Source organism: Delphinapterus leucas, chromosome 11 (assembly GCF_059928025.1).
Source record: "Delphinapterus leucas isolate spDelLeu-1000000601 "Yukka" chromosome 11, BTC_Dleu_Yukka2, whole genome shotgun sequence".
Classification (NCBI taxonomy): domain Eukaryota; kingdom Metazoa; phylum Chordata; class Mammalia; order Artiodactyla; family Monodontidae; genus Delphinapterus; species Delphinapterus leucas.
Window position 1 is genome coordinate 102,375,229 of NC_143139.1, and position 27,247 is coordinate 102,402,475.

Below are 27,247 nucleotides of genomic sequence, written 5' to 3' on the forward strand. Positions count from 1 at the left end.
CCCGCCGGCGGCAGCTGCAAGCCCCACCCCGCCCCACGCAGACGCAGGCCCCGTCCCCACGCATGCCCCGCCTCCGGGGCGTCCTGAGACCCTTCCGGCGCGATTCGGCAGCCTCACGTCAGAGATGTGCGCGCGTCGCTGCGCGCTACGTATTTTCCTGGGCGGGAACAGTAAAATGGCGCCAGAACTAGTGGCGGGCTGAGCACACTGGGTCATTCGAAGCTGGCCCTGCGGTCCCCGGGCCGACCCGGCCCCTCCCGGACATGGAGGACGTGGAGGCGCGCTTCGCTCACCTCCTGCAGCCCATCCGCGACCTCACCAAGAACTGGGAGGTGGATGTGGCGGCCCAGCTGGGCGAATATCTTGAGGAGGTGAGGGCGGCCCCCGGGGAGTGGCGCGGGGCGGGGGCTGCCGGGGGCCCCGCCGCCTCCTGGTGTGTATCCATCTGGCGCTCTGATCGCACTCATCCTCAGGCTCGTTTCTTTTTTCCCAGCCCCGTCTCTGCCCCTCGAAATCATCCTTTATTAGATTAGCCTGGAGCTGTCCTTACAGCTCCTGTAAACTACCCGTTAGTGAGCCTTGAAATCGACTTAGTGAGTGGCGACCAGCATTTTTCTCTGATAGAGTAGAATACGATTTGTGTGCATGTGTGGGTGTGTGAGAGGTCTGGATCACGATGTAAGAGGGGTATCTTATGTTAGATTTTCAAACCAGTTTCAAGTGACTGCCATGTTCCATCTCGTCAGCATTTAACCTTTTTTCAGTGTTTGACAGCTGTGTCTAGACGTCTTTAAGGAGCTGTCCGCTCCATTTCTGCACTTCACTTTCACTCCTCAGCCCGCTTGGACTGCTCTTGTCTTGATCAATAATGATATCCCTCTTACCAAATCCAAGGGTCACCAGAAGTGTCATCTTATTCAACTCAGTAGCATTTGGTGGGTTGAGCACATCCTCTTTTTTGAAACAGGTTTTGGTGTTCTGATTTTCTTCCGATTTCGTTACCTACTTTTTCTCTCCTATCCAGTCTCAGTGTTGAGCTCCTCAGGGTGTGGCCTGAGCCATCTTTTTACACATTTCCCCTAAACCATTTCATTTATTTCCATGATTTTAAGTATCACTTGCATGAGAACAACCCCTAGGTTTATTTATTTATTCCCCCCTCCCTCGATTTATATTTCCGTTCCAGGTCTTTTTTCTCAATCAGTTTTGTGTATCCAGCTGCTCCTCTTGACATCGCACTTAGATTTCACACAAGCAGCTCAGGTTTAATATATTATAAAGGGGAGCTCCTTGTTTTCCTGCTCGAATCCCAGCCTTCCTGATCTTGGCATATGGCACTACTGTTCAACCAAGGTGAAAGCTAGGAGCTAGTGAAACCCCACACTCCACACCAGTTCACCCGTGGATTCTATCATGCCACCAGAATTTCACTTCCATTCATCTATTTTCCATTTTCTCTGATCCAGGCCACAATCTGGCTCCCATTCATGCTAAAACCTTCCTTCCTGGCCTCCCTACTGTTGTTTTTGGCCCCATCCAATTCATGCTCCACCCAGCAGCAAGTGTGATGCTTAAAGATTAAAATCAGGCTGCAGCACTGCCCTGCCTGAAACCCCTCAGTGGCTTTCCCTTGCTCCCAGAAGAAAATCCACATTTCCTTCTCTGAACCAGGTCCTGCCCACTGTCTTAGCCTGTGGCAGGCTCTCCACCTGTTTTTTTTTTTTTTTTTTTTCTTTTGGGTCCACCTGTTCTTTTGAACCTGTCAGTCGACAACACCCACGTTCATTCTTCACTGAGAGTTTATATTTTCAGCACTCAATGGCAAAAATTCTTTGCCTAGTTCTTTTTATGACTAATTCTTTCTCATCCTGTATCTCTCAGTTGAAATATCAACTGATCACCAGGTCTAAAACAGTTCTCTGTCATAGTACCTTCTGTGTTTTAGAATGTTCATCGTAAGCTAGTCTCTAACTTGTTTATGGTCTGTTTACACCCTAGAATGTAAGTTCTGTGAGGGCAGGGACTATGTTCATGCTCTCTCCCCTTTGCTTAATACAATGCCTGACACATAGTAGGTGCAGAATAAATGTTTGTGAAATGGACACTTGATCTGACAATTGACTCTGCTTGGACATAGAGTCTCCTGAGAACATGCAGAGAACTATGCTAGGTGGGGCTGCTGTGGATTCAGGCTTCCACACTGAGCAGGGTGCTTGTGGATGCCTGGGAAACCTACTTGCTCGGTCAGCTCCCCTCCTGCTCCATGTGTCTGCTTTTCCAAACCTTCTCTGCCCCCTGAAGTTCTGATTTCTCTGCCTCTAGTTTTGTCTTTCTCCTTTCATTTTCCACATAGCTACCAGAACATTCTTTCTTTCTTTCTTTTTTTTAAACACATTTTATGTTGCTGTCCTCTTCACAAACTTCCTCTGTCTTTTCAGGAATTAGCAGAAGTGGTGCCACGGTGGCTCCTCTCAGACTCTCCCCCTTTGTTGTGCCACCATAGTACCTAATATCTTGCCTTATTCCCCAGCACACCCTCTGCTTTGGACATGTTTGCACAGTACTCATCTCCCTGAGTCGTTGAAACCTGTGTCTGCTAGCTGCCTCTGTGTGGGTGCCTGTGCTTTCCTAAAATGCCGTTCCCTTCATCTGTCTGGGAGCATCGATCTGTCTTCAGGCGTGGCTCCGTTGTCACCAGCTTGCTCGTCATGCATTTGCTGAGCACCGGTGTCGGGCACTGAGCTGACGGCTGGAATCACCCTAATGTTGATCACAGTCTACTGGGGGAGGAGAGCCTTGGTGTGACAAGACCACCCTAGCGGTGGTGAGGCCCAAGGCACGTCCTAGGGAGACTGCTGCAGAGGCCAGTCTGAGCGCGTTGGGGCTGGACGTTCCAGGCAGATGGAAAGCGAAGGCAAGGAGCTTGAAAACCGTGTGGAGGCTTCAGAGTACTGTTCCCTGAGAGGAGCAGGGGAGGCGCTGGGTTGTGGGGAAGATCCTGAGTTAAGTATGGAGATAGAGTTTGGGGACTTTGGATGTCTTGGTGGACATACCTAGTGGGCAGCTATAAACACAGTTCTGCAGCTTAGGAGAGAGAGCTGGTCTAGATGGGTTTGGGGACTGTTGGCATATGGTTGGTGGACACAGATTTAAGGGGTGGTAGGAATTGGGGCTCATGAGGGGCTGTGGGGTTGGTGGTTGCAGAGGAAGGAGGAGGATGTACTTGGAAGTGTTTCCTGACTTTCCTGCTCAAAGGATTGAGACCCCAGCATTTTGTCTCTGTCTCCCCCACCCCTGAGGGTCCTCAGTCCTTCTCTCGGGGTGGGCGTCTTCCTGCTGGAGTCTGGCTGAGTTGGCCCCGACTAGGATGGGTGAGGTGTGAGCACCTGCGGAGAGGAGGTGGTGTGTAGCTCTGGCCGTTCGTGGATGATACACTCTAGGGGCCTCCCTCTTCCAAAACACTAGGTCTCAGAGGTTACAGGAAGTAGGGAAAATCACAAAGACCTGTCTTTTGCCTCTAAAAAAATGCACAACCGGTGAGCCCTAAGCAGAGTCAGAGCTGTCATTCTGAGGGGCTGCTTGTGGTGATGGGTACTTTGGGCCAGTGGCACTGGGAGAAGGTGGGGTGGCGGGTGGGCTGCCGGCGAGAAGGGTGCATAGACTTCCCACTGCCCTGCGTTGTGTCTTGCAGCTGGACCAGATCTGCATTTCTTTTGACGAAGGCAAAACCACAATGAACTTCATTGAGGCAGCACTGCTGATCCAGGGCTCTGCTTGTGTCTACAGTAAGAAGGTGGGCCCCTCCTGACTACTGGTCTTGGAGTTGTAGTGTCTCGTGAGACCGAGGTCTGCTGTCCTGCCGGGGCAGGTGGCAGGCTCACCAGCGCCTCCCACCTCCTCCGCCAATTCCTCGCCACCTTTTAACACCGAAGAACAAACTTGGATTTAATCGTTGCAGGGTTGGGACTTCCCTGGCTGTCCTGTGGTTAGGACTCGGCGCTTCCAGGGGCCATGGGTGTGATTCCTGGTTGGGGAACTAAGATCCCACATGCTGTGCAATGTGGCCAAAAAAAAAAAAGAAGAAGAAGAAAAAGAAAGAAAAACATTTTATTGTGAAGAGAAGGAAAGAGATTGGTCAAATACTAAATCGGTGGCTCTCAACCCAGGCTACACTCCAATTAATCACCAGTGCCTCGGCCTAACCCAGACTGATTAAATCAGGATCCCCAGGTGGTGGGGTGGAGGGGCAGGCAGGTCACAGGATTTTCTGAACTACCCTCTGACAACCAGAATTGAAAACCACGGAGCTGGGGTGGCCAGCCGGGGTGGGGGGAGGGGAAAGGGGAGCTGGGGGAGGAAAATGGATGAAACAGAGAACCTGAAGAAATAGGTAAGGAATGGGTCAGAAACATGGGCTGACGGGCTTGCCTTGAAAAAAAGAAAAGACAGCTCATCTCAGGAGACTGCAGGGAGAAACGCTGATGCAGAGAAGGTGGGCCCAACGGTTTGCAGAGTTCACACCTAAGGCCCCAGTTTTCACAGTGGAGCATGTAAGTCAGCTACTGAGAATCAGCTACTGGATTGGAAATTTGGAGTGAGGTTTGGCGAAAGTTCAAAATATTTGCTGAGGGGAATGCAAAATAAAAGATTAATTGAAAGCATTGGTAGTCTAACGAAGATTAAATGCTGGAAATTCTTCTCCAGCGGTAATAGCTGTCCCCTAGTGGAGGAGCGTGGAAAAGTGGACCACAGCACTGATCCCAAATTGTTGGTTTAGTGGGAGGGGGGAAAATAAAAAGTGCACAGGAGGTAAGAATTCAGAAGAAGTGTGTTGAGGAGCTCAGTAATGGGGTCCCAACCAGACAGAGGAGGGGGAGTAACCTACATGCAGGTTAATGGGCGCAGGGCACAGTGGACCTACCTCTGGGCGCTGTAAGTTATTAAGACGGTCTGAGATTTCATTGGTTTTTGTCCTAGATGATCCAATTAAATTGGATTCTTTTGTCCTGCATTTGTCCTAAGAAGGAATATCTGCAACTGACTTTGAAAGCACAAAACCTAAGGTGAACCGATACACAAATACGTGGACGGGTAGATACGTGATAAAGCAGGTGTAGCAGAATGTTAGCACGAAGTCTGGAAGGTGTGAGGGGAGCGTTGGCTGTAGTCAGCGCCGTCCAGCCGGACCTTCCGAGGTGATGGGAATGTTCTATGATCTGTGCTGTCCAAGACGTGCGGCTCCTGAGCCCTTGAAATGTGGCAGGCGTGACTGAGGCATCTTGCGTTGTATTAACTTTTACTTACATTTAAATTGATCGCGCCAGCTGCGGCTCACGGCTGCCGTGTTAGACGGCGCAGCACTGGATTTCTATATCCCTGGCGCAAGTCCTGGACCCGCCACTGACTGAGGTTACTTTGATTCTCTGAGTCTCAGTTTATCTCGTATACAGTGAGAATAGTGATGGCACCTAATTCAGACAGAGTAGATGAGATGAAGCATGAAGCACAGTCCTGTGTATGTGCCAAACACTTAAGAAAGTTAATGTTTATTATTCCTGGCGAGTGGGATCCATGCGATCGGGGCCACCACCTGTTTTGCTCACCACTGTCTTCTATCGGGTGCTGTCACCCCAGAGGAAATGGCCCAGGGGCAGCGCGTGTATGTACCCTCCTGGTGGGTGCTTTGCGGTATCTGGAAGATCCCAACCCTCACCCTAACAGTGGGGCCCCACAGGTTGTGGCTGGAGCTGTGACGGGCCGGCAGAGACCCCCAGGTGCTCCTGCAGGTTGGGCACTGATTGGAGCAGCAGGGACGTGGGCTGCAGGCAGGCTGGTTGGTGTGCCAGCAGTGAAGGCATACAGGGCTGCGTGGGGCACAGGCTGGGGTGCCACAGTGCGGAGGTGGCCACACCTGCCGCGGTGTGGTGTGAGGATGCAGAGCGGGGTGGGAGCTGCGGCTGTTAGGTAATTCTGGGGAAACATACTGGTTTGATTGGACAAGTATTTCTGGCAGCCACGTTGGCAGGAATTGTGCTGGGGGTTTTGGACAGGACATCTGGGCTTCTCTGTGTACTTGGACGACTAGTTGGAAAGGCTCTGGGGAGGCCCCTCCTTTCTGCACCCTCACTGCCCGCTTCTGGTTGCCAGGTGGAATATCTCTACTCGCTGGTCTACCAGGCTCTTGATTTCATCTCTGGCAAGAAGTGAGTACTGGAGGTGGGGCCTGCATGCGGCTCGGGAGGCCCCGTGGCCTCCTGTGACGTCCTTGCACTGATTCTCTCTCAGGCGGGCCAAGCAGCTCTCCTGTGAGCAGGAAGACGGGCCCATTGGGGATGCCGGCTCCAGGGCCCCCCAGGAAGTGGAGTATGAGGTGAGGTTTCCTGGGTGCCTGGCATTGCCCCCTGTGCTCGCCAGGCACCCTCCTGAGCTCTCCACTCCCCCGCAGTTCCTGTCGTTGGATGACCTCTCTGATTCCCGTGCTAACGTGGATCTGAGGAGTGACCAGGCCCCTAGTGTGAGTGCCCCTCTCCTGCGTTTAGCTGATGGGAGTGTTGGAAGGCGGTGTCATGCCATGTGGGTTCTCACGGTTTCACCCACTCTTGGCCTCTGTTCAGGAGACCCTCATCGTCCCCCTCCTGCCCATGGCCCTGGTAGCCCCTGATGAGATGGAGAAGTATAATAACCCCCTGTACAGGTGCGGGCCTTAGCCTGGTGGGTGGAGGGTGGGGTGTGCTGGGGAAGGGTCACTGTAGCACCTGTGTTTGTGCCAGCACAGCTGTCGGGGGGAGGTCCTGGCCAGCCGGAAGGATTTTAGGATGAATACGTGCACCCCCCACCCCAGAGGAGCCTTCATGTTGGAGCCGGTGGGCATGTCCCCCACGGGGGCACTGCTGCCGAGGAACCAGAAGGGTGAGGGCTCGGGCTCGGATGTTGGTGGGAAGGAAGGGGCCTTTTGCGGGGGAAGCGGGGCTGACCCCGTTCAATCCCCCGTCTCTCCCAGAGGCCTCTGGGAGGGCTGAGGAGCAGCCAGTGGAAGTCTCTGTGTGCAGGAGTCCAGTCCCGCTACTCAGCGCCTCCCAGGGGCCAGGTGAGGAGAGAGCTGCCGCGCGGAGCTGCAGGGTGGGGTGGGGGGACGGGGCCCTGCACTCCTCCGCCGCTGTGCAGCCTGTGGAGGGGTGAGGCATGGGGAGCAGGCCCCTGTGCTCAGGGCCCACCTTGGCCAGCCGTGCTGTCTTGGTCCAGTGACCACCCCCTGACCATTCTGGGGCTCTGAGGTTTGGGCCCACCCCCTCCTCTCCGGGCAGACAGAGGTGGCAGCATTTAAAGAGAAAAATTACTAAGAAATAAAATGAACCAACCAAAGCAGCAGTACGATGAGAGTGTAAAACGCCCTGCTGCATTCTCTGGTTCTAACAAATGAAGCTGAGAGAGGAGTGGCCTCTCAGGTTCTCCTTGGGGTCGGCCCCTCATCCCGGAGGGGCAGCCCCCCTTCTGCTGTCTGGTCTTCAGGCTCCTTGGGGCTGACTGGTTTCTTCCTTCCCTGCCCAGGCACCACTCCAGAAGGCCCAGTGCCCGGAGGTGGGGGTGAAGAAGAGCATACAGAGTGGGCAGCAGAGCCCCCCGAGGCCTCAGCCCCTGAGGTCCCGATGGAGCTGCAGGAGCCCAGGAGCCCAGAGCAGGTGGGACCCACAGTCCAGCCTGCAAAGCTCTAGCCCTCAGCCCTGGGGGGGACAGTCTCGCTTACACAGGGAAGGCAGTCCCCTGGTCTTTGCTCCCTCTCTGGTCCTTGCACACCAGGGCAGTGGGTGCGTCCCCCAGCCAGCCCTAGACCTGGCCCTGCACCCTGCCCGTTTGGGCAGCAGCTTTCATGTCTCTCCCCTCTCCGAGCAGAGCAGCTGCTGCTCTCAGGGCGGGGCGGCTGGTGTCCAAGAGTCCAAGGCCCACGGTGCTCAGGGTTACTACCCAGAATGGCAGCTGGTCTCCAGAGCTGACTCTCCCAAGGCCAGGCCGGCAGGAGTGGACAGGCCGGCCTCCCTCACCCCCGAGGGTCAGCTCTGTGCTCCAGCCTAGAGCTAAGAAATCTTTTTTTGTAAGAAAAAATCCTGACATATAGGAAAAAATACTAACATTTGTCAATTTCGGCTGGTAGATACTTGGATATCGTATCGTTCTATTCTTTTTTCTGTTTTTTAAAGAAGAAAAAGTACCCCGTGACCACGAGTTTACTGATTTGTATGTTCTCCTAAAGTTTTTCCTAGAACTTTTGTTTTACTTTTTAGTCATTAAACTATTTGAACTTCCTGCCCCCAGAGAAGGTCCCTGCAGGGTTCTTGGTGTCTAGCCCCGGAGCAGGGCTGCTGGGGTGCCTGGAGCCTTGGGTGGAGGAGGAGAGGGGAACCCTCAACGTTTTTTTTGCAGAGTGCGGCCCAGCCCAGGAGGTGTGCACTACGGGAGCGAAGGGAGGCCCTGGAGCCTGCGTCCCGGCTGAAGGTGAGGGCTGGTGGGGCCTGGACCCCCGGCAGGGAGGGTATGCTTGAGGCCCCTCTGCAGTGGCTGTCTTTCGAGCAATCTTCTTCCCCAGAATTGGACCTCTCTCCTGCAGCCCCAGGGCACCTCCCTCCCTATGTCTCTCGACTGGGGGGAGGGTGCACGTCCTCCACTCCCCTGTGTCTGCTTGTGCTCTGTGCTCAGGAGACCCCAGACCCCTGGCAGGGCCTGGACCCCTTCGACTCCCTGGACTCTAAGCCCTTCAGGAAAGGTAACTGGGGGAGGGGCCCTGCCCCTGGGCATCCGGGGCTGGGCTCACCTGGCTTGAGTGGAGGCTGGGGTTCCAGGGCCCGTGGGCACGGTGATCTGCCCTGGGCCACGGTTGTGCTCCGAGACCGTCTGTTTGCCCCCAGGTAGGCCCTACTCTGTGCCCCCCAGCGTGGAGGAGGCTCCAGGACAGAAGCGTAAGAGGAAGGGTGCCGTTAAGCTGCAGGACTTCCACCAGTGGTACCTGGCTGCCTGTGCGTGGGCCCGGGGGCTGGGCCAGGGCCGGAGGGCCCGGGTGTGGCTGTGGGACTGGGCCTGGCGCCTGCTGACCCGCTCCTCTTGCAGATGCTGACCACGCCGACAGCAGGAGGCCCCGGCGAAAGGGCCCTTCCTTTGCAGGTGCGGCCGGGGCCTCGTGGGCTCTTCTGAGGGATGACGGCACCACGCTCTGCCGCCTCCCCTCAGCCTGGGGACACCTAGGGCCCGGGGTGGATTCGGGTGGACCTGGGCAGGATGAGGGAGCCCTTCTCACAAGGCTTTCGTGTGCAGACATGGAGGTCCTGTACTGGAGACACGTGAGGGAGCAGCTGGAGACCCTCCGGAAGCTGCAGAGGAGGGAGGCAAGTACCGGCCACCGCCTGGACCCCGCTTGGCCCTTGGTGGGAGACGGCAGTGCCCCTCAGATGCTCTCTTTGCACAGGCGGCTGAGCGGTGGCTGCCGAGGGCTCAGGAGGAACCGTGGCCCGCGGAGGAGGACCGGCTGGAGGACTCCCTGGAGGACCTGGGAGCGGCAGGTAGGTGCCTACGGGGGGCAGGCTGGGTCGGGGCTCAGCGCCGGCTGTGGGCTAACCTGCCTTCTGCTCGGGTCCTCCCCTCCCAGCAGGTGACTTTCTAGAGCCCGAGGAGTACGCAGAGCCTGAGGGGGCCGAGCCTGGGGAAGACGCAGACCTGGGTAGGTCTGGGAGTGGGCTGCTGGCCAGGGGACCCTGAGGGGAGGAAGGAGAAGGTGAGGCTCACGGCTGCAGCACCTCATGGCTGCCCTTTTCCAGAAGCAGAAGCCATGCCGGCCTCCCTAAGCTACGAGGAGCTGGTCCGAAGGAACGTGGTAGGCCCAGGTCAGAGTGGGTGGGGGAGCCGGGCGGTGGGCCCTGCACAGAGGTGATAGCCCCTGCTCCTCCCCCAGGAGCTCTTCATCGCCACCTCGCAGAAGTTCGTCCAGGAGACAGAGCTGAGCCAGCGCATCAGGGACTGGGAGGACGTCATCCAGCCCCTGCTCCAGGAGCAGGTGAGGTGGGCTGGGCCAGGGCCTCTGGTGGAGAGCTGGAGCGTCCTGCTGCCTGCCTTGGGCCAGCCCCAGGACCTGCCCCTCCCCTTTGCAGGAGCAGCATGTGCCCTTTGACATCCACACTTACGGGGACCAGGTAGTCTCAAGGTTCAGCCAGCTCAACCAGTGGTGTCCCTTTGCGGAGTTGGTGGCTGGCCAGCCTGCCTTTGAGGTGTGTCGTTCCATGCTGGCCTCCCTGCAGCTGGTGAGTGGCCTGGGAGCCTGGGAGGGAAGCGGTCCCTGGTCTCTGCTGACGATCTGTCTCTACAGGCTAATGACTACACAGTGGAGATCACCCAGCAGCCGGGGCTGGAGGCGGCGGTGGATACCATGTCCCTGAGACTGCTCACGTACCAGCGGGCCCACAAGCGCTTCCAGACCTACGCTGCCCCCTCCATGGTCCAGCCCTGAGTGGGGAGCACTGAGACTGGGGTTGGGCCCTGGAGCCCTGTCCCCAGCAGGTGCTGGGCATGCATCTGCTCACTCCACTTTGCTTCCTGGCTCGCCCAGCCCAATAAAGTGTTGCCACCCCGCCAGTCCCTTTAAAAAACCTTTACAAAACTGTTCCGTGTGGAGGAAAGGGCTGTCCATCCTCTGCACCTCAGGAAGCTACCACGTCTCCAGCCCCTTTCCTGCCGTGGCCTCCAGGGGCTGCTGGTATAGATCTCAGGCACACACAGCTCCACCACATCCTTTTAATGACCCAGCTCAGTGCAGGACGCTGCGGAAGGCAGCCATGTGGCGCCGCACACTGTCTGCGACCTGCTCGGCCGACCTGGCCCTGCCGTAGTAGTCTGTGAAGAGGCCGTCAGGGCTGAGCAGGTAGATGGCGATGGAATGGTCCACGATGTAATCCTGGTCGTCGTCCTTGGGGCCGGCGCTGTAGTACACGCGGTAGCTGCGGCTCACCTGGGCAACCTGCTCAGCAGAGCCGGTCAGGCCCAGCAGCCTGGGGTGGAAGTCCTGCACATAGTGGGCCATGGCCGCCACGTCATCCCGCTCGGGGTCCACGGTAATGAAGATGGGCTGCACGGGGGGCAGGCCAGGCTCCGCCTCCAGCTGCCGCACCACCTGCACCAGCTTCTCCAGTTCCTCGGGGCAGATGTCAGGGCAGTGAGTGAAGCCAAAGTACATCAGCACCCACTGGCCCCGGAAGTCAGCTTTGCAGCGAGCCTGGCCCCGGTGATCCAGCAGGCTGAAGTCACCCTGGCCCACGGCAGCTTGGCGCAGGGCCTCTGTCCTTCGTCGCTGCTGCCACCGCTCCTTCTCGGCTCTCATGGCCAGCCAGACCCCACCCAGCCCAGCCCCAGTCAAGGCTGTGATCAGCAACCTAGTTCGTAGCCCAGGGCCCTGGGGCTGGTCCTGCCTTCCCGTCTCTGCAGGGCCCTGCCTTGATAGGAGCCGGTACCTCACATGCTGGGCCTCTCCTCCTGGGGTCCTAGGGAGGGCTGGAGGCTTGAGCTGAAAGAGCCTGTGCCAAGCCTTGGGTGCCTGAGCCAGCAACAGCATGGCCTAACGCTCCTGGAAAAGAGCAAGGGTGTCAGGAGCCAGAAGGTGCCTCGGCCTCCCGGGTCATACCCCATCCTGGAGATGCATGCCGCCATCTGAAGGAGCGGCCCTACACAGGCCCTGCTATCAGCAGCTGCTCACCTGGCGTCAGAACTGCTTCGCCTCTGAAACCTCAAACTCCAGCTTAGGTGTCATCAGGCGTCCATCCCTGTCCCTCCTGTCCTTTAGCCTGAGAGCCTCAGCCTATCGCATCCCACCCGGACCCTGCCCCCGGTCCTGTGCCTGCAGCTCTAACCAGCCCAGCCCTCGCCTGCACCTGAGCGTCTGAGCTGACCAAGAGCATTCCAAGCGCATGCCTCGCCCGGATTCCTGAGCATATTTATCTGTTTGCAATAAACTCCCATTTCTTGAAAGGAGGTAGGTGAGTCTCTGGCTTCAACCCCCGCCCCCCAAGACTGACTCCTCCGGCCCTTTTGCAGCCTCTCCCCTCTGAGGCCGCTTCAACCGTGGTGCTTTGGCCTCCAGCCCCGCGGAAATCCTGTGCCACCCGCACCGCAGCCTGCAGCGCCTTCCCCCCGCCCTCCCCACGAGCCCCTCGCACGTAGAACCTTCCGGCCGGCAGTCACCCTGTAAGAGAAACAAGGTTTCCACTTGCCTCGAGCCCACTCTCTTCACAGCCGGGTACCCGACAGCAGCTCTGAGCTCGTGGCCCACGCCCTGCTGTTGCTTCGGTGACCTCTGCGCCTTTCTCAGGGCCCTATGGAGGTTTGCTAGGCGGAGGTCTTAGGACCCCGCCCCCCCCCCCCCCCACCACGCCTCACCTGTTCAGCTGCTGCTGGGAGGACCCTCTGGAAGACTCCTAAACGTCCGGCCTCCGCCCCGTCCGACGATTCCTGGGCTGGAAGACCTTGGATACGCCCCTCAGCCTGTTGACATCAGCTTCCTCCTTTACAAAATGTGTTCTAAGCGGTGCACAAGATGGACCTGCAAACGGAGGCAGCCTGCGAACGTTTCCAGGGCCCTTCTCCGGGAAGCCCTTTTCCTCCAGGAGCCCCGTTCAGGGCGCCCTCTCGGAACGCGCCTCGCGGGCCGCTTTTCCAGGACCCCGGCGCGCCGGGGTCGGTGCCAGGAGTCTGGGAACGCGACCTGGCAAGCTGCGGAGACCATCCGCCTCGCACCACGCCAGCGCGCATGCGTCAACGGCGCCGCGCTCGCGCACACTGACACGGAGCTGGCCGGCGCTGGGCCGTGCGCGTGCGCCGAAGGTGGCGGGTCGGCCAGAGGTCACGTACTGGAGGCGGAGCTTCCCTGCGCCCCGCGCCCCGCGGCGGCGGCTCCTTGTTCGGCGCTGTAGCTAGCCGCTGGCTCTACTCGTCCTCTCGCTTACGGCCCCAGCGCACCAGGCACCTGCACGGCTGCGCGCCTCTCGGGCTTCGTTGCTGCGTGTCGGCCTGCGCGCGCGGTGGGGCGGGGAGTGAGGAGCCGGGCTCAGGAGGGGAGGACGTCTCTGGGCGTAGGGCTGAGCCAGAGCGGGTGACCCTTTTCCTGTCCCCTCACCGAGCCTGGTGATGGGTGACCGGGTCCGCCGGCCCGGTGGCCCCAGGCCGTCCAAGCACAGCAGCGCTTCCTCCACTCCAAAGCGTGGCCTACGGCGGGGTTGTTCCTGGCGGTCAGAGCGGCTGCCCCATGCCAACCTGAGGAGACACGGTTCAGCGTGGACCCACCCCGCGTCTCGCGTGCAGTCAAACTCCAGCCCCTGATGCACCCTTGGTTGCCAGTTCCCCTGGAGTGAGGGGGCGGGGGAGACGTGAAGCGGCAGTGTGCCTGACTTCAGCGGTGGGGGTCAGGAAGTCCTTGTATTCGGCCTGGGCGGGAGGGCCGTGAGGGTTTCCCCAGACCCGAGGCCAGGTCAGCCTTGCTTGGATAAGGTCACTGGGTGGGAGTTGAAGAAGTGGCGGGGGGGGGAACTGCCAGCGGTGAGGCCGGTCCCGGCAGAGGCAGGGTGAGACAGGGCTGCTGAGGTACTTGAGGACCAAGGCTGCGGGAGTTATGAACGGGAGGTTGGGGCCACATAAGGAGATCCACGCCAACAGACATGCCACGGCCACATGGGGACCCCTATGGAGAGGCCACACAGGCTCCAGGCGCTCCGGGGCCTGTCCTGGCTGGGGAGGACTGCGGCCTCTCTGAACTTCCTGCCTACCATCAGAGCAGACAGGCTGTCCTCTGCCTTCTTACTGAGGATGAAGGCTGTGTGGGGGAGGCTAAGGTGATGGAGATCCTGTAGCTTCCTGTGAGATGCGGGGGATGCTGACTCTCGGGTCAGTCATGAGAGGTCAGGGACCCTGAGCATGGAAGGTCAAGTTCCCTATGTGATGGGATGACAGGTGCATCAGTCAGGTCACCTTCTTGAGTGGGTGGTCAGGCATCCTGTGATGTGGGACACTGACCCTGGGTTTGGGTCAGATCACCTGTGGTTGTGTGTGTTCATAGGTCAGGGGTCTTTAACATGCAGGAGGTGGACCCCGGAGTCTGGGGTCAGGTCACACGTGATGAGTGGCAGGCTGTCGACAGTGGCTGTCACATCTCTTGCTTCATGCAGGATTCCGTCTGCAGGAACAAGCTTCCTGCTCCGACCCACAATACAGCGGCCCCCTTGCCCTGGCAGCCCTTGCATCTGGCCAACCTCCCCTGCATCAGGACTCCCAGTGACCCTCAGTGGCCTCTGATCAGTGATCGCATCACTGACCCTGACCAAGGACTCATCAGCAACCTTGACAAATGTCCAAAATAATGACCAGTGACGTGAACAATTGTGCTAAGTCCTCACTGATGACCCGTCAAAGACATGGGTCAATGTCCTATGGCCCGTTAATGATTGATCAGAGGCCCATCAGTTATTTTGACCAAGTCCCTATTAATGACTCCAATCAAATTTCCGTTGATGATCTTGACCAAAGTCCAATGACCCATGAATAACTGACCAGTATCCTCCCTAGTGACCCTTCAGAGATTCTGGCCAATGTTTCTACCAAACCCAGATCAGTGACCAATCAGTGGCCCACCTATACATGCTCTGGGCTCTGGGTGACAGTGAATCCATGAATAGACTCCAGTTTACCCAAAGTGCCCTCCCACGTGCCGCAGACCACGTCTGCTGACTATTGGTACATGCTAGGCAAGGATGCTGTTCACCTGCACAGTCACCTCCCCACGCCCACATTTTTCCTCACCTTCCTTGGTTAGGACTCAGCTGGAGTTAAGTATTTACTGAGCAGTGTAGTGGGTGTCCAGCTGGAGAGGGAATGGAAAATAAATTGTCCTCGTTTGGGATGGGGGGTGTCAGTGGGGGGATGAGGCTGGTACCTATTGCTGGGGGTACAAGTCTGGGGGATGGAGGGAGAGCAGCTCTTCCCTTGGGAACTGAAGGGGAAGGGGCAGCTGGATGATTTGGTCCTGTTATTGGGGGCTGATGGGAAGGGAGATCCAAGTTCTGTCCTGGGGCTGAGAAGCCTGGGTCCTGCTTTTGGGGGCTCTGTCTGGGTCAGGCGTGAGGTTAGGAGCTGCCTGTGGCTGCTGGCCTTTTTGAGGTCAGAGGTTCTGGTCCGGAGAGGAGGTGTCTTCTAACCTTGCAGCCACAGGCAGCCAGGGCAGGTGCCAGGACTCTGCCTCAGGGCATGTTTGTCCCCAAGGTATTGGCACCAGGCTTCCGGCCACTCCAGCTGCTGCCCAGACTTGGCCGGGGCCGCGGTCTCCTCCAGATTCATGCTTCGCCAGATGGCCAAGAGCATGGCCCCTCGGCATGGGTAAGGTGGTGTAGACAGCACAAAGGGGGCGTTCCCACAGCAATGGGTTATCCTCAGTGTCAGTGACAGTGGTGGGGCGCTGTGGCGTCCCTGGGGGCAGGCAGTCTCTGGGCCTGACCTCTGGGTCGGGGTCAGGGGCAGCCAGCCGTCCCCACGCACGGATGTGTGCGCCCTGCGCGTCCGGTCCAGCACAGCGCGCACGAAGCCTCTGATGTATCCTTGCTTCAGGCTGATCAGCCCCGGCAGCTGCTTGGGCTCTGGTTCCCGCCCCGGGAGAGATCAGCAGGTGCGACAGGGGTAGGTGGGGCCGCCACCACTCCGGGCTGCGACACACACCTGGAACCTGTCGCCGTCCTGTGTCCGTGTCACTGAGGCCAAGTGCCCTTGTCCTGACCCCATTCTCGTTTCTCTCCCGTGTCCGCCCCTCAGTCCCGTGTCTGTGTCGCCCGTGTGCATGTCTCCGTGTCTGGCTCTCACGTCTCGGTCTCACAACTTGATCCGGGGCCGTACCTGTCCTGCACAGCGGCGCTCGCCGGTCCTCTTCGGATCCCAGCCGGTTTCCGTTCCGTCTTGCGGGAGGCCACAGGGTGGGAACAGTGGGACTGCGCGCCTGGCCGGAGCCGCGGAGGGGCGGGGCCTCCCGACAGGCAGGGATTTAGGCCAATAGCCGCCTCGGAGGGGCAGGACGACCCGGCTCACTTCTGTCCTGGCCAATCACGAGGGCCTGCGGGAGCTTGAGAAGTCCGGGACTTCGCGGGCCCGCCCACCTGTCCGTTTTGCCCGCCTGCCTCGCCGCAAGCACAGAGAGGCCGACAGGCTGCTGGCTCCAGAGGTTTTAAGAAACATTCGTGGGGCCGCGCCCGCCCGGCTGGTCAGTCATCCACGTCGATCACCATCGGGGCCAGGTAGTCCGAGTGCCGGATCCCGAAGCTCCAGCCGCGAGGCTTCCGGTGCTGCGGACCCAGGAGACGTCGCTGGCCTGGCGCTGCCAGCTGGCCCAGGGCTCCCGGGCCCCAACCTCGCACCTCAGACCCTCGATCCAGACCCGGACCCCTTTACCCCGCCTCTGACCCTTGACCCTGAACTGCAGAGCACCTGGTCCACGTTGTAGGCTGCAGGCCCGGGGTTCAGGCTGTTGCCTTGGGGGAGCGAAGTCCGCGCCAGCATCGAGAACTGGGGGGCCCGGGGCTTGTAGATCCCAGGGCTCACCACATGGTAGGCGCAGGGCCCGGGGGTCTGCGGGAGGGCGGGAGGGGCGCAGTGTCCGGCTTCCAGGACCGTCGACCGCTGACCCCTCGCCGCGCGGTGCGGGCAGCCCCTTCCCCACCTTACTGAGGTCCTCGCAGACGCTGCCCACCGCGCTGCGGCCGTAGATGGAGTAAATCGGCGCCGAGACTTTACCGACGACGCGCGGGCCCAGGAGCGAGGGCACAGTGTAGGTCCCGGGGCCTGGGGGAGCCAGCGAGGGTGGGTCTTTGAGGACCGGCCAGTCTGCCCGCCGCAGCCAGTGCAGGGTGGGCCTTCCTGGGCTCACCTGGGGTCTGCGACTCCGCGCGGAGGCCCCAGTTTCGGGGAGCGATGGTGTGCCGAGGCGCGCTGGGGTACGCCGCGTTCCCCGCTCGCTCCGGGAAGTACCTGCCTGCGGGGCAGACCGGGGTGTGGGCCGGAACTGCACTGGGGGCCTGGTGGGTGCCCGGGCTGGAGTCCAGGGATTAGGGGGAATTCGAACCACGATTTGTCAAAGCCTGGTGAGGCTTGGAGCTCTTTTGAGATCCGGAGATGGGGGGACCGAATTTGGAGTGTTAGGGTGCCCGAGGGGGACTCGGGCTCAGTGGGGGGGGTTCCCGAGTGGGCGTCCCTGGAGGCGGCTCGGCGTTGGGGAGGCCGGGGTCCCAGGGTCCTGACCCGGTCCGGGAGTGAGGAAGGGCGCTGCGTGGCGCGGGCGGCCGAAGATGGAGTAGGCGGGAGCGCCGTCGCGGCCGCGCACGGTCATGCGAGCGGGCACCAGGTGACCTGGCCCTGGGCCGCACGAAGTCTGCTGCGTGGGGAGGCGTGCGCCGAAGGTGAAGGCGGGGGCGCGGGGCCGCGACGGGTCGTGCAGGATGTAACCTGCGGGGCGCCCCAGCATCACCAGGGTTAGGGTTAGGGTTAGGGTTAGCCCCTGTGTGCCCCGCTCCCCCGGCCCGCCGCTGGTACCGGTGCTGGCTGGCAGCTTGTACTTGGGCCCCGGGCCGCTGTAGAGCGCTGCGATGGGGCCGCGGGGCCGGTGCGGCCGCCACGGGCCGACCCAGACTTCCGAGCCCATGGTACGGTGGGAGCGCTTGCTGCCGGCAACACCTGCGGACACAAGGTGGCGGCCCCGGCCCCCCCCACCCTGACTCGCGAGGCCGCACTCCCTATCCCCTCCAGACAGGCCGGACTCCGGGGCGGGGCCCGCGCCTATCCCAAGTACCAGGGAAACAAACGGTAGCTTTCCCAGCTCCAGAGGCGCGCGGGTCAGGGACAGAGCTTCGAGGCCGTCTCTTGTCCCCCACCCCCAAAATGAGTTCAGTGGAGCTGTATGTGCGCGCTCCAAGTTTGGACTCAACACTGCGGGAGAGGAATTCCCCGGGGTTCTGGAGAACTGGGATATTTGGGGGAGGATACCGGGGCGAGGGAGCGGCATGGGGGACCTGGTGCCGGAGGGGGGCCCCCGAAGTTGATGCACTGACCTGCTCCTGTGTCTCCTGGCTGGGAAGGTAGGGTTGGGTGTCTGGATTTCTGCCCCTGCCCGGCCCAGCTCCCAGACCCCATTGTGTCTAGGTCGCGCCTCCAGGCAACCAGACTGACCGTGCCACCTGGCTCCGCCCCTCCCCTCCCCCCGCCTCTCCTCCTTGGAGTCCATGGCAATGGCAGGCGTCCTGCAGGCTGTGCCACAGACCAGAGCTCTGTCCTCACCCTTCCCCAGGCTTCAATACACCCATTCCAGAAATGGACAGATATGCAGACAAAAAACAAGTGCGAGAACAAAGAAATCAAGCTTAATTTAGTTGTTATGTGTAGGGGAGAGAACTTTGCATCTATTTAAACCCATGGAATATTTGCAGAAAATAATCATGTACTGGGCCACAAGAACGTCCATACAATTAGCAGATGTAAACTATTATATATAGGATGGATAAACAACAAGGTTCTACTGTATAGCACAGGGAACTACATTCAATATCCTGTGGTAAACCATAATGGAAAAGAATATGAAAAAAAAGTGTCTGTGTGTGTATAACTAAGTCACTGCTGCACAGCAGAGATTGACACAACATTGTAACTCAACTCTACTTCAATTCTAAAAAGAAGCCCATACGAGTTGAATAAAGAGATATAATAGGACACGTGATTGATCACAATTCAAAATAATTCTTAGCAAACAGTAAAATGTGGGGTTTTTGTGAATTTTATTTATTTTTTTAATGCAGCAGGTCCTTATTAGTCATCCATTTTATACACATCAGTGTATACGTGTCAATCCCAATCTCCCGATTCATCACACCCCCACCCCACCCCACCGCCGCCTTCCCCCCTTGGTGTCCATACGTTTGTTCTCTACAACTGTGTCTCGATTTCTGCCCTGCAAACCGGTTCATCTGTACCATTTTTCTAGGTTCCACATATATGTGTTAATATACGATATTTGATTTTCTCTTTCTGATTTACTTCACTCTGTATGACAGTCTCTAGATTCACCCACGTCTCTACAAATGACCCAATTTCGTTCCTTTTTATGGCTGAGGAATATTCCATTGTATATATGTACCACATCTTTATCCATTCGTCTGTCGATGGGCATTTAGGTTGCTCCCATGACCTGGCTATTGTAAATAGTGCTGCAGTGAACATTGGGGTGCATGTGTCTTTTTGAATTATGGTTTTCTCAGGGTATATGCCCAGTAGTGGGATTGCTGGATCATATGGTAATTCTATTTTTAGTTTTTTAAGGAACCTCCATACTGTTCTCCATAGTGGCTGTATCAATTTACATTCCCACCAACAGTGCAAGAGGGTTCCCTTTTCTCCACACCTTCTCCAGCATTTGTAGTTTGTAGATTTTCTGATGATGCCCATTCTAACTGGTGTGAGGTGATACCTCATTGTAGTTCTGATTTGCATTTCTCTAATAATTAGTGATGTTGAGCAGCTTTCCATGTGCTTCTTGGCCATCTGTATGGCTTCTTTGGAGAAATGTCTATTTAGGTCTTCTGCCCATTTTTGGATTGGGTTGTTTGTTTTTTTAATATTGAGCTGCACAAGCTGTTCATATATTTTGGAGATTAATCCTTTGTCCGTTGATTCGTTTGCAAATATTTTCTCCCATTCTGAGGGCTGTCTTTTCGTCTTGTTTATGGTTGCCTTTGCTGTGCAAATGCTTTTAAGTTTCATTAGGTACGATTTGTTTATTTTTGTTTTTATTTCCATTACTCTGGGAGGTGTATCAAAAAAGATCTTGCTGTGATTTATTTCAAAGGGTGCTCTTCCTATATTTTCCTCTTAGATTTTTATAGTGTCCAGTCTTACATTTAGGTCTCTAATCCACTTTGAATTTATTTTGTGTATGGTGTTAGGGAGTGTTCCAATTTCATTCTTTTACATATAGCTGTCCAGTTTTCCCAGCACCACTTATTGAAGAGACTGTCTTTTCTCCATTGTACATCTTTGCCTCCTTTGTCATAGATTAGTTGACCATAAGTGCGTGGGTTTATCGCTGGGCTTTCTATCTTGTTTCATTGATCTATATTTCTGTTTTTGTGCCAGTGCCATACTGTTTTGATTACTGTAGCTTTGTAGTATTGTCTGAAGTCAGGGAGTCTCATTCTTCCAGCTCCGCTTTTTTCCCTCGAGACTGCTTTGGCTGTTTGGGGTCTTTTGTGTCTCCATACAAATTTTAAGATTTTTGGTTCTAGTTCTGTAAAAAATACCATTGGTAATTTGATAGGGATTGCATTGAATCTGTAGATTGCTTTGTGTAGTATAGTCATTTTCACAATATTGATTCTTCCAATCCAAGAACATGATATATCTCTCCATCTGTTGGTATCATCTTTGATTTCTTTCATCAGTGTCTTATAGTTTTCTGCATACAGGTCTTTTGTCTCCCTAGGTAGGTTTATTCCTAGGTATTTTATTCTTTTTGTTGCAATGGTAAATGGAAGTGTTTCCTTAATTTCTCTTTCAGATTTTTCATCATTAGTATATAGGAATGCAAGAGATTTCTGTGCATTAATTTTGTATCCTGCAACTTTACCAGATTCATTGATTAGCTCTAGTAGTTTTCTGGTGGCATATTTAGGATTCTCTATGTATAGTATCATGTCATCTGCAAACAGTGACAGTTTTATATCTTTTTTTCCAATTTGTATTCCTTTTATTTCCTTTTCTTCTCTGACTGCCGTGGCTAGGACTTCCAAGACTATGTTGAATAACAGTGGTGAGAATGGACATCCTTGTCTTGTTCCTGATCTTAGAGGAAATGCTTTCAGTTTTTCACCATTCAGAATGATGTTTGCTGTGGGTTTGTCGTATATGGCCTTTATTATGTTGGGGTAGGTTCCCTCTCTGCCTACTTTCTGGAGAGTTTTTATCATAAATGGGTGTTGAATTTTGTCAAAAGCTTTTTCTGCATCTATTGAGATGATCATATGGTTTTTATTCTTCAATTTGTTAATATGGTGTATCACGCTGATTGAGTGCATATATCGAAGAATCCTTGCATCCCTGGGATAAATCCCACTTGATCATGGTGTATGATCCTTTTAATGTGTTGTTGGATTCTGTTTGCTGGTATTTTGTTGAGGAGTTTTGCATCTATATTCATCAGTGATATTGGTCTGTAATTTTCTTTTTTTGTAGTGTCTTTGTCTGGTTTTGGTATCAGGGTGATGGTGGCCTCATAGAATGAGTTTTGGAGTGTTCCTTCCTCTGAAAATTTTTGGAAGAGTTTGAGAAGGATGGGTGTTAGCTCTTCTCTAAATGTTTGATAGAATTCACCTGTGAAGCCATCTGGTCCTGGACTTCTGTTTGTTGGAAGATTTTTTTTTTTTTTTTTTTTTTGCAGTACGCGGCCCTCTCACTGTTGTGGCCTCTCCCGTTGCGGAGCACAGGCTCCGGATGCGGAGGCTCATGGGCCTAGCTGCTCCGCAGCACGTGGGATCCTCCCGGACCGGGGCACGAACCCATGTCCCCTGCATCGGCAGGCGACTCTCAGCCACTGTCCCACCAGGGAAGCCCCCTGTTGGAAGATTTTTAATCACAGTTTCAATTTCATTACTTGTGATTGGTCTGTTCATATTTTCTATTTCTTCCTGGTTCAGTCTTGGGAGGTTGTACCTTTCTAAGAATTTGTCCATTTCTTCCACGTTGTCCATTTTGTTGGCATAGAGTTGCTTGTAGTAGTCTCTTAGGGTTCTTTGTATTTCTGCAGTGTCTGTTGTAACTTCTCCGTTTTCATTTCTAATTTTATTGATTTGGGTCCTCTCCCTCTTTTTCTTGATGAGTCTGACTAATGGTTTATCAGTTTTGTTTCTCTTCTCACAAAACCAGCTTTTAGTTTTATTGATCTTTGCTATTGTTTTCTTTGTTTCTATTTCATTTATTTCTGCTCTGATTTTTATGATTTCTTTCCTTCTGCTAACTTTGGGTTTTGTATGTTCTTCTTTCTCTAGTTGCTTTAGGTGTAAGGTTAGATTGTTTATTTGAGATGTTTCTTGTTTCTTGAGGTAAGCTTGTATAGCTATAAACTTCCCTCTTAGAACTGCTTTTGCTGCATCCCATAGGTTTTGGATCGTCGTGTTTTCATTGTCATTTGTCTCTAGGTATTTTTTTATTTCCTGTTTGGTTTCTCCAGTGATCTCTTGGTTATTTAGTAACGTATTGTTTAGCCTCAATGTGTTTGTGTTTTTTACGTTTTTTCCCCTGTAATTCATTTCTAATCTCATAGCGCTGTGGTCAGAAAAGATGCTTGATATGATTTCAGTTTTCTTAAATTTACTGAGGCTTGATTTGTGACCCAAGATGTGATCTATCCTGGGGAATGTTCTGTGCGCACTTGAGAAGGAAGTGTGATCTGTTGTTTTTGGATGGAATGTTCTATAAATATCAATGAAATCTATCTGGTCTATTGTGTCATTTAAAGCTTGTGTTTCCTTATTAATTTTCTGCTTGGATGATCTGTCCATTGGTGTAAGTGAGGTGTTAAAGTCCCCCACTATTATTGTGTTACTGTTGATTTCCTCTTTTATAGCTGTTAGCAGTTGCCTTATGTATTGAGGTGCTCCTATGTTGGGTGCATATATATTTATAATTGTTATATCTTCTTGGTTTGATCCCTTGATCACTATGTAGTGCCCTTCCTTGTCTCTTGTAACATTTTTTATTTTAAAGTCTATTTTATCTGATATGAGTATTGCTACTCCCGCTTTCTTTTGATTTCCATTTGCATGGAATAACTTTTTCTGTCCCCTCACTTTCAGTCTGTATGTGTCTCTAGGTCTGAAGTGGGTCTCTTGTAGACAGCATATATATGGGTCTTGTTTTTGTATCCATTCAGGAAGCCTGTGTCTTTTGGTTGGAGCATTTAATCCATTCACCTTTAAGGTAATTATCGATATGTATGTTCCTATTACCATTTTCTTAGTTGTTTTGTGTTTGTTTTTGTAGGTCCTTTTGTTCTCTTGTGTTTCCCACTTAGAGAAGTTCCTTTAGCATTTGTTGTAGAGCTGGTTTGGTGGTGCTGAATTCTCTTAGTTTTTGCTTGTCTGTAAAGCTTTTGATTTCTCCATCGAATCTGAATGAGATCCTTGCCGGGTAGAGAGATCTTGGTTGTAGGTTCTTCCCTTTCATCACTTTAAGTATATCATGCCACTCCCTTCTGGCTTGTAGAGTTTCTGCTGAGAAATCAGCTGTTAACCTTATGGGAGTTCCCTTGTATGTTATTTGTCCTATTTCCCTTGCTGCTTTCAATAATTTTTCTTTAATTTTTGCCATAATTTTTGCCAATTTGATTACTATGTGTCTTGGCATGTTTCTCCTTGGGTTTATCCTGTATGGGACTCTCTGTGCTTCCTGGACTTGGGTGGCTATTTCCTTTCCCATGTTAGGGAATTTTTCAACTAAAATCTCTTCAAATATTTTCTCGGGTCCTTTCTCTCTCTCTTCTCTTTCTGGGACCCTATAATGCGAATGTTGTTGCATTTAATGTTGTCCCAGAGGTCTCTTAGGCTGTCTTCATTTCTTTTCATTCTTTTTTCTTTATTCTGTTCCGCAGCAGTGAATTCCACTGGTCTGTCTTCCAGGTCACTTATCCGTTCTTCTGCCTCAGTCATTCTGCTATTGATTCCTTCTAGTGTAGTTTTCATTTCAGTTATTGTGTTGTTCATCTCTCTTTGTTTGTTCTTTAGTTCTTCTGGGTCTTTGTTAAACATTTCTTGCATCTTCTCGATCTTTGCCTCCATTCTTTTTCCGAGGTCCTGGATCATCTTCACTGTCGTTATTCTGAATTCTTTTTCTGGAAGGTTGCCTATCTCCACTTCATTTAGTTGTTTTTCTGGGGTTTTATCTTGTTCCTTCATCTGGTACATAGCCCTCTGCCTTTTCATCTTGTCTGTCTTTCTGTGAATGTGGTTTCTGTTCCACAGGCTGCAGGATTGTAGTTCTTCTTGCTTCTGCTGTCTGCCCTCTGGTGGATGAGGCTATCTCTAAAATGTTTTTTTAAAAGGGTTAAATACTTAGAAACTAACAAATTCTCTTTTAAAACCAGCAACCACTGAGGTAGAAGGATAACAAAGGGTAGGGGCACTGTGAAGGCTGAGAGCGCATTTCAGGAACCTGTTGGGTCTCTGTTTAATATTCTTGAGAAGCTGAGGAAGGCCAGTTCCTTGAGGCTAATGAAATGGGACTGCTCATGAGGAAAACAGCTAAACTCCCAAATTAAAAATGATGAGAAGACACAAGTGCAGCCTGCACACAGACATGCTAAAGTATACAACTATACTTCAATTTAATTTTTTTAAATAAATAAAATTCTTTTGTTTCCCTCTGAAAGATACCCCCAAGTGTAATTCCTGCATCATATATTCTATTTTTAATTTCTCGAGGAACCTCCGTACTGTTTTCCATACTGGCTGTGCCAGTTTACATTCCCACCAATAGTGCATGAGGGTTCCATTTTCTCCACATCCTCACCAACACTCGTTATTTCTTGTCTTTTTTTTAAACATCTTTATTGGAGTATAATTGCTTTACAATGGTGTGTTAGTTTCTGCTGTATAACTGTTGTCTTTTTGATATAGTCATTCTGATAGGTGTGAGGGGATAGTGTGGTTTTGATTTGCATTTCCCTGATGATTAATCATGTTGAGTGTCTTTTCAGGTGCCTGTTGGCCATCGTATGTCTTTTTTTGGGAAAAATGTTTATTCAGTACTTTTGCACATTTTTTCATTTTTCTTTTCTTTTTTAATTTTTATTTTTTTATTTAAAAAATAGTTATTTATTGGCTGCGTCAGGTATTAGTTGCGGCACGCAGGATCTTTTGTTGCGGTGCGTGGGCTCTTCGTTGTTGTCGTGGGCTTCTCTCTAGTTGTGGCACTCAGGCTTAGTTGCCTTGTGGCATGTGAGATCTTAGTTCCCCGATGCATTGTAAGGCAGATTCTTAACCACTGGACCACCAGGGAATTCCCTAGGTCCATCCATGTTGCTGCAAGTGGCGTTATTTCATTCATTTTTATGGCTGGGTAATATTCCATTGTATAAATATACGACATCTTCTTTACCCATTCCTCTGTCGATGGACATTTAGGTAGCTTCCATGTCTTGGCTATTGTAAATACTGCTGCTATGAACACTAGGGTGCATGTGTCTTTTTGAAATAGAGTTTTCTCCAGATATATGCCCAGTAGTGGGATTGCAGGATCATATGGTAGTTCTATTTTTAGTTTTTTAAGGAACTTCCGTACTGTTTTCCACAGAGGCTGCACCAAGTTACATTCCCACCAACAGTGCAAGAGGGTTCCCTTTTCTCCACACCCTCTCCAGCATTTATTACTTGTAGACTTTTTGATGATGGCCATCCTGACCAATGTCTGTTGCACTTCTATACACTAACAACGAACTATCAGAAAGAGAAATTAAGGAAGCAGTCCCATTTACCATTGCATCAAAGAGCATAAAATACCTAGGAATAAACCTCCCTAAGGAGGCAAAAGACTGTACTCTGAAAACTATAAGACACTGATGAAAGAAACTGAAGTTGACAGAAACAGACGGAAAGATATACTGTGTTCTTGGATTGGAAGAATTAATATTGTTAAAATGACCACACTACCCAAGGCAATCTACAGATTCAATGCAATCCCTATCAAATTACCAATGGCATTTTTTTTGCAAAACTAGAACAAAAAAATTTAAAATTTGTGTGGAAACACATGTTCTCTTCATCATTCCCATACTGTTGAATGCTTATGTGTTTTAATTTTTTCCATTTTAAATCACATTGTATTGTTTGTCTTTTTAAAAAAAAAATCATTTATTTATTTATTTTTGGCTGCGTTGGGTCTCCGTTGCTAAGCCCGGGCTTTCTCTAGCTGCGGTGAGCGGGGGCTACTCTTCGTTGCAGTGTGTGGGCTTCTCATTGCAGTGGCTTCTCTTGTTGCAGAGCACAGGCTGTAGGCGCACGGGCTTCAGTAGTTGCGGCACGCGTGCTCAGCAGTTGTGGCTTGCGGGCTCTAGAGCGCAGGCTCAGTAGTTGTGGCTCACGGGCTTAGTTGCTCTGCGGCATGTGGGATCTTCCCGCACCAGGGATCGAACCCGTGTCCCCTGCATTGGCAGGCGGATTCTCAACCACTGTGCCACCAGGGAAGCCCTGTTTGTCTTTTTTAAATAACTTTTTTCTGCATAAACCTTTCCCCACCTCAGATGGATTCCTTAAAAGGTATCCCCTGTTGGGTATAACTGTATAACTATTAAACCTGAGATTTATATTTTCTAAGGCTTAAACAGTATCCTAGATTTATTTATACATATATAAAAGTACATATATACTTTTAACATAAACATGATTATATAATATTATATTCTTTGTTTTATATCATTTCTGATTATGCAATCTTTCTTGCCTTTAAAAAATTCCAATAATAGAAAAACCCTACATTTAGTGGAGTTTGCAGCTCTCTACCATCTTTTTTTTTTTTTTTTTTTTTTTTTTTTTTTTTGCGGTACGCGGGCCTCTCACTGCTGTGGCCTCTCCCGTTGCGGAGCACAGGCTCCAGAAGTGCAGGCCCAGCGGCCATGGCTCACGGGCCCAGCCGCTCCGCGGCACATGGGATCCTCCAGGACCGGGGCACGAACCCACGTCCCCTGCATCGGCAGGCGGACTTTCAACCACTGCGCCACCAGGGAAGCCCCTCTACCATCTTATTTATATTAGCTGTCCATTTGTATTTAGCTCTCCATGTGGAATCATGTCTTCATCACACTAGGCTTTTCCTCCACCAAATGTTTCAGAAAGGCACCATGGGAGCTAGCGTAGTTGGGGCTTGGTGACCAGTTAGTGAGGGTCTTCCTGTGAGTGCTGCAGTGGATCAGCTCATGTGGATGGATTTCCCCACCTCCCGGACTCCCAGCTGCATTGGTCATGGTTGCTGGCAAGCAGGTGACTGCCTCCATTCCTGTTTTGCTTGTGTTGTCTCTGAGGAAACAGGATCTCTGGGTCCATAGGCCCAAATCCCTCTATTCCTTGGAGGGACTGGGACAGGGGTCCTGCCTCAGCAGGCAACTGGAAATGGAGCTCTGAGGAGGCTGCTACAGGTCAGACTTTCCTGGGACCCATAT

The 27,247-nt window shown here is 53.0% G+C and overlaps 3 protein-coding genes across 6 annotated transcripts; 1 reads left to right on the forward strand and 2 right to left on the reverse strand.

Annotated features, from left to right (window-relative positions):
• The first annotated feature begins 126 nt into the window (after positions 1-126).
• NCAPH2 (non-SMC condensin II complex subunit H2) lies at positions 127-10,614 on the forward strand. The gene is given in 21 exon segments (XM_022596759.3): positions 127-371; positions 3,692-3,793; positions 6,148-6,203; positions 6,286-6,370; positions 6,446-6,514; positions 6,615-6,694; positions 6,776-6,909; positions 7,001-7,087; positions 7,549-7,679; positions 8,419-8,490; positions 8,692-8,758; positions 8,901-9,008; positions 9,100-9,153; positions 9,304-9,374; positions 9,455-9,548; positions 9,638-9,706; positions 9,804-9,859; positions 9,938-10,039; positions 10,134-10,283; positions 10,349-10,477; positions 10,480-10,614. Coding segments are annotated over 21 exon segments (1,848 nt in total). The 5' UTR covers positions 127-263; the 3' UTR covers positions 10,504-10,614.
• Positions 10,615-10,759: 145 nt separating this feature from the next.
• On the reverse strand, positions 10,760-12,791 carry SCO2 (synthesis of cytochrome C oxidase 2). Of its 2 annotated transcripts, none has more exons than XM_022596762.3 (2): positions 12,409-12,791; positions 10,760-11,599 (listed from the first exon to the last, which is right to left on the reverse strand). In XM_022596762.3, exon 2 carries the CDS (start codon positions 11,585-11,587, stop codon positions 10,787-10,789), a length of 801 nt encoding a protein of 266 aa, XP_022452470.1. In that variant the 5' UTR covers positions 11,588-11,599; positions 12,409-12,791; the 3' UTR covers positions 10,760-10,786. The 2 variants fall into 2 exon arrangements, with proteins under 2 accessions (XP_022452470.1, XP_089777676.1); XM_089921550.1 differs by lacking the exon at positions 12,409-12,791 and adding an exon at positions 11,729-12,377.
• A 3,423-nt stretch (positions 12,792-16,214) lies between these two features.
• Positions 16,215-17,780, reverse strand: CIMAP1B (ciliary microtubule associated protein 1B). 3 transcript variants are annotated; one of them, XM_022596761.3, is made up of 6 exons: positions 17,590-17,780; positions 17,299-17,502; positions 16,928-17,032; positions 16,721-16,842; positions 16,489-16,629; positions 16,215-16,346 (listed from the first exon to the last, which is right to left on the reverse strand). In XM_022596761.3, exons 1-6 carry the CDS (start codon positions 17,696-17,698, stop codon positions 16,266-16,268), a joined length of 762 nt encoding a protein of 253 aa, XP_022452469.1. In that variant the 5' UTR covers positions 17,699-17,780; the 3' UTR covers positions 16,215-16,265. The 3 variants fall into 3 exon arrangements, with proteins under 3 accessions (XP_022452469.1, XP_089777678.1, XP_089777679.1); XM_089921552.1 differs by having other exon boundaries at positions 16,465-16,629; XM_089921553.1 differs by lacking the exon at positions 17,299-17,502.
• Between the last annotated feature and the right edge of the window lie 9,467 nt (positions 17,781-27,247).

What these genes read in the sequence shown, in the direction of transcription:
- CIMAP1B (XM_089921552.1), bottom strand. Translation starts at nt 17,698, where the DNA reads ATGGGCTCGGAAGTCTGGGTCGGCCCGTGGCGGCCGCACCGGCCCCGC. An exon ending in CTTCCTCACTCCCGGACCGG is followed by an intron (nt 17,033 to 17,298) that starts GTCAGGACCCTG and finishes TCTGCCCCGCAG; the next exon opens with GCAGGTACTTCCCGGAGCGA. An exon ending in TCTGCGAGGACCTCAGTAAG is followed by an intron (nt 16,630 to 16,720) that starts GTGGGGAAGGGG and finishes GCCCTCCCGCAG; the next exon opens with ACCCCCGGGCCCTGCGCCTA.
- SCO2 (XM_022596762.3), bottom strand. Translation starts at nt 11,587, where the DNA reads ATGCTGTTGCTGGCTCAGGCACCCAAGGCTTGGCACAGGCTCTTTCAG.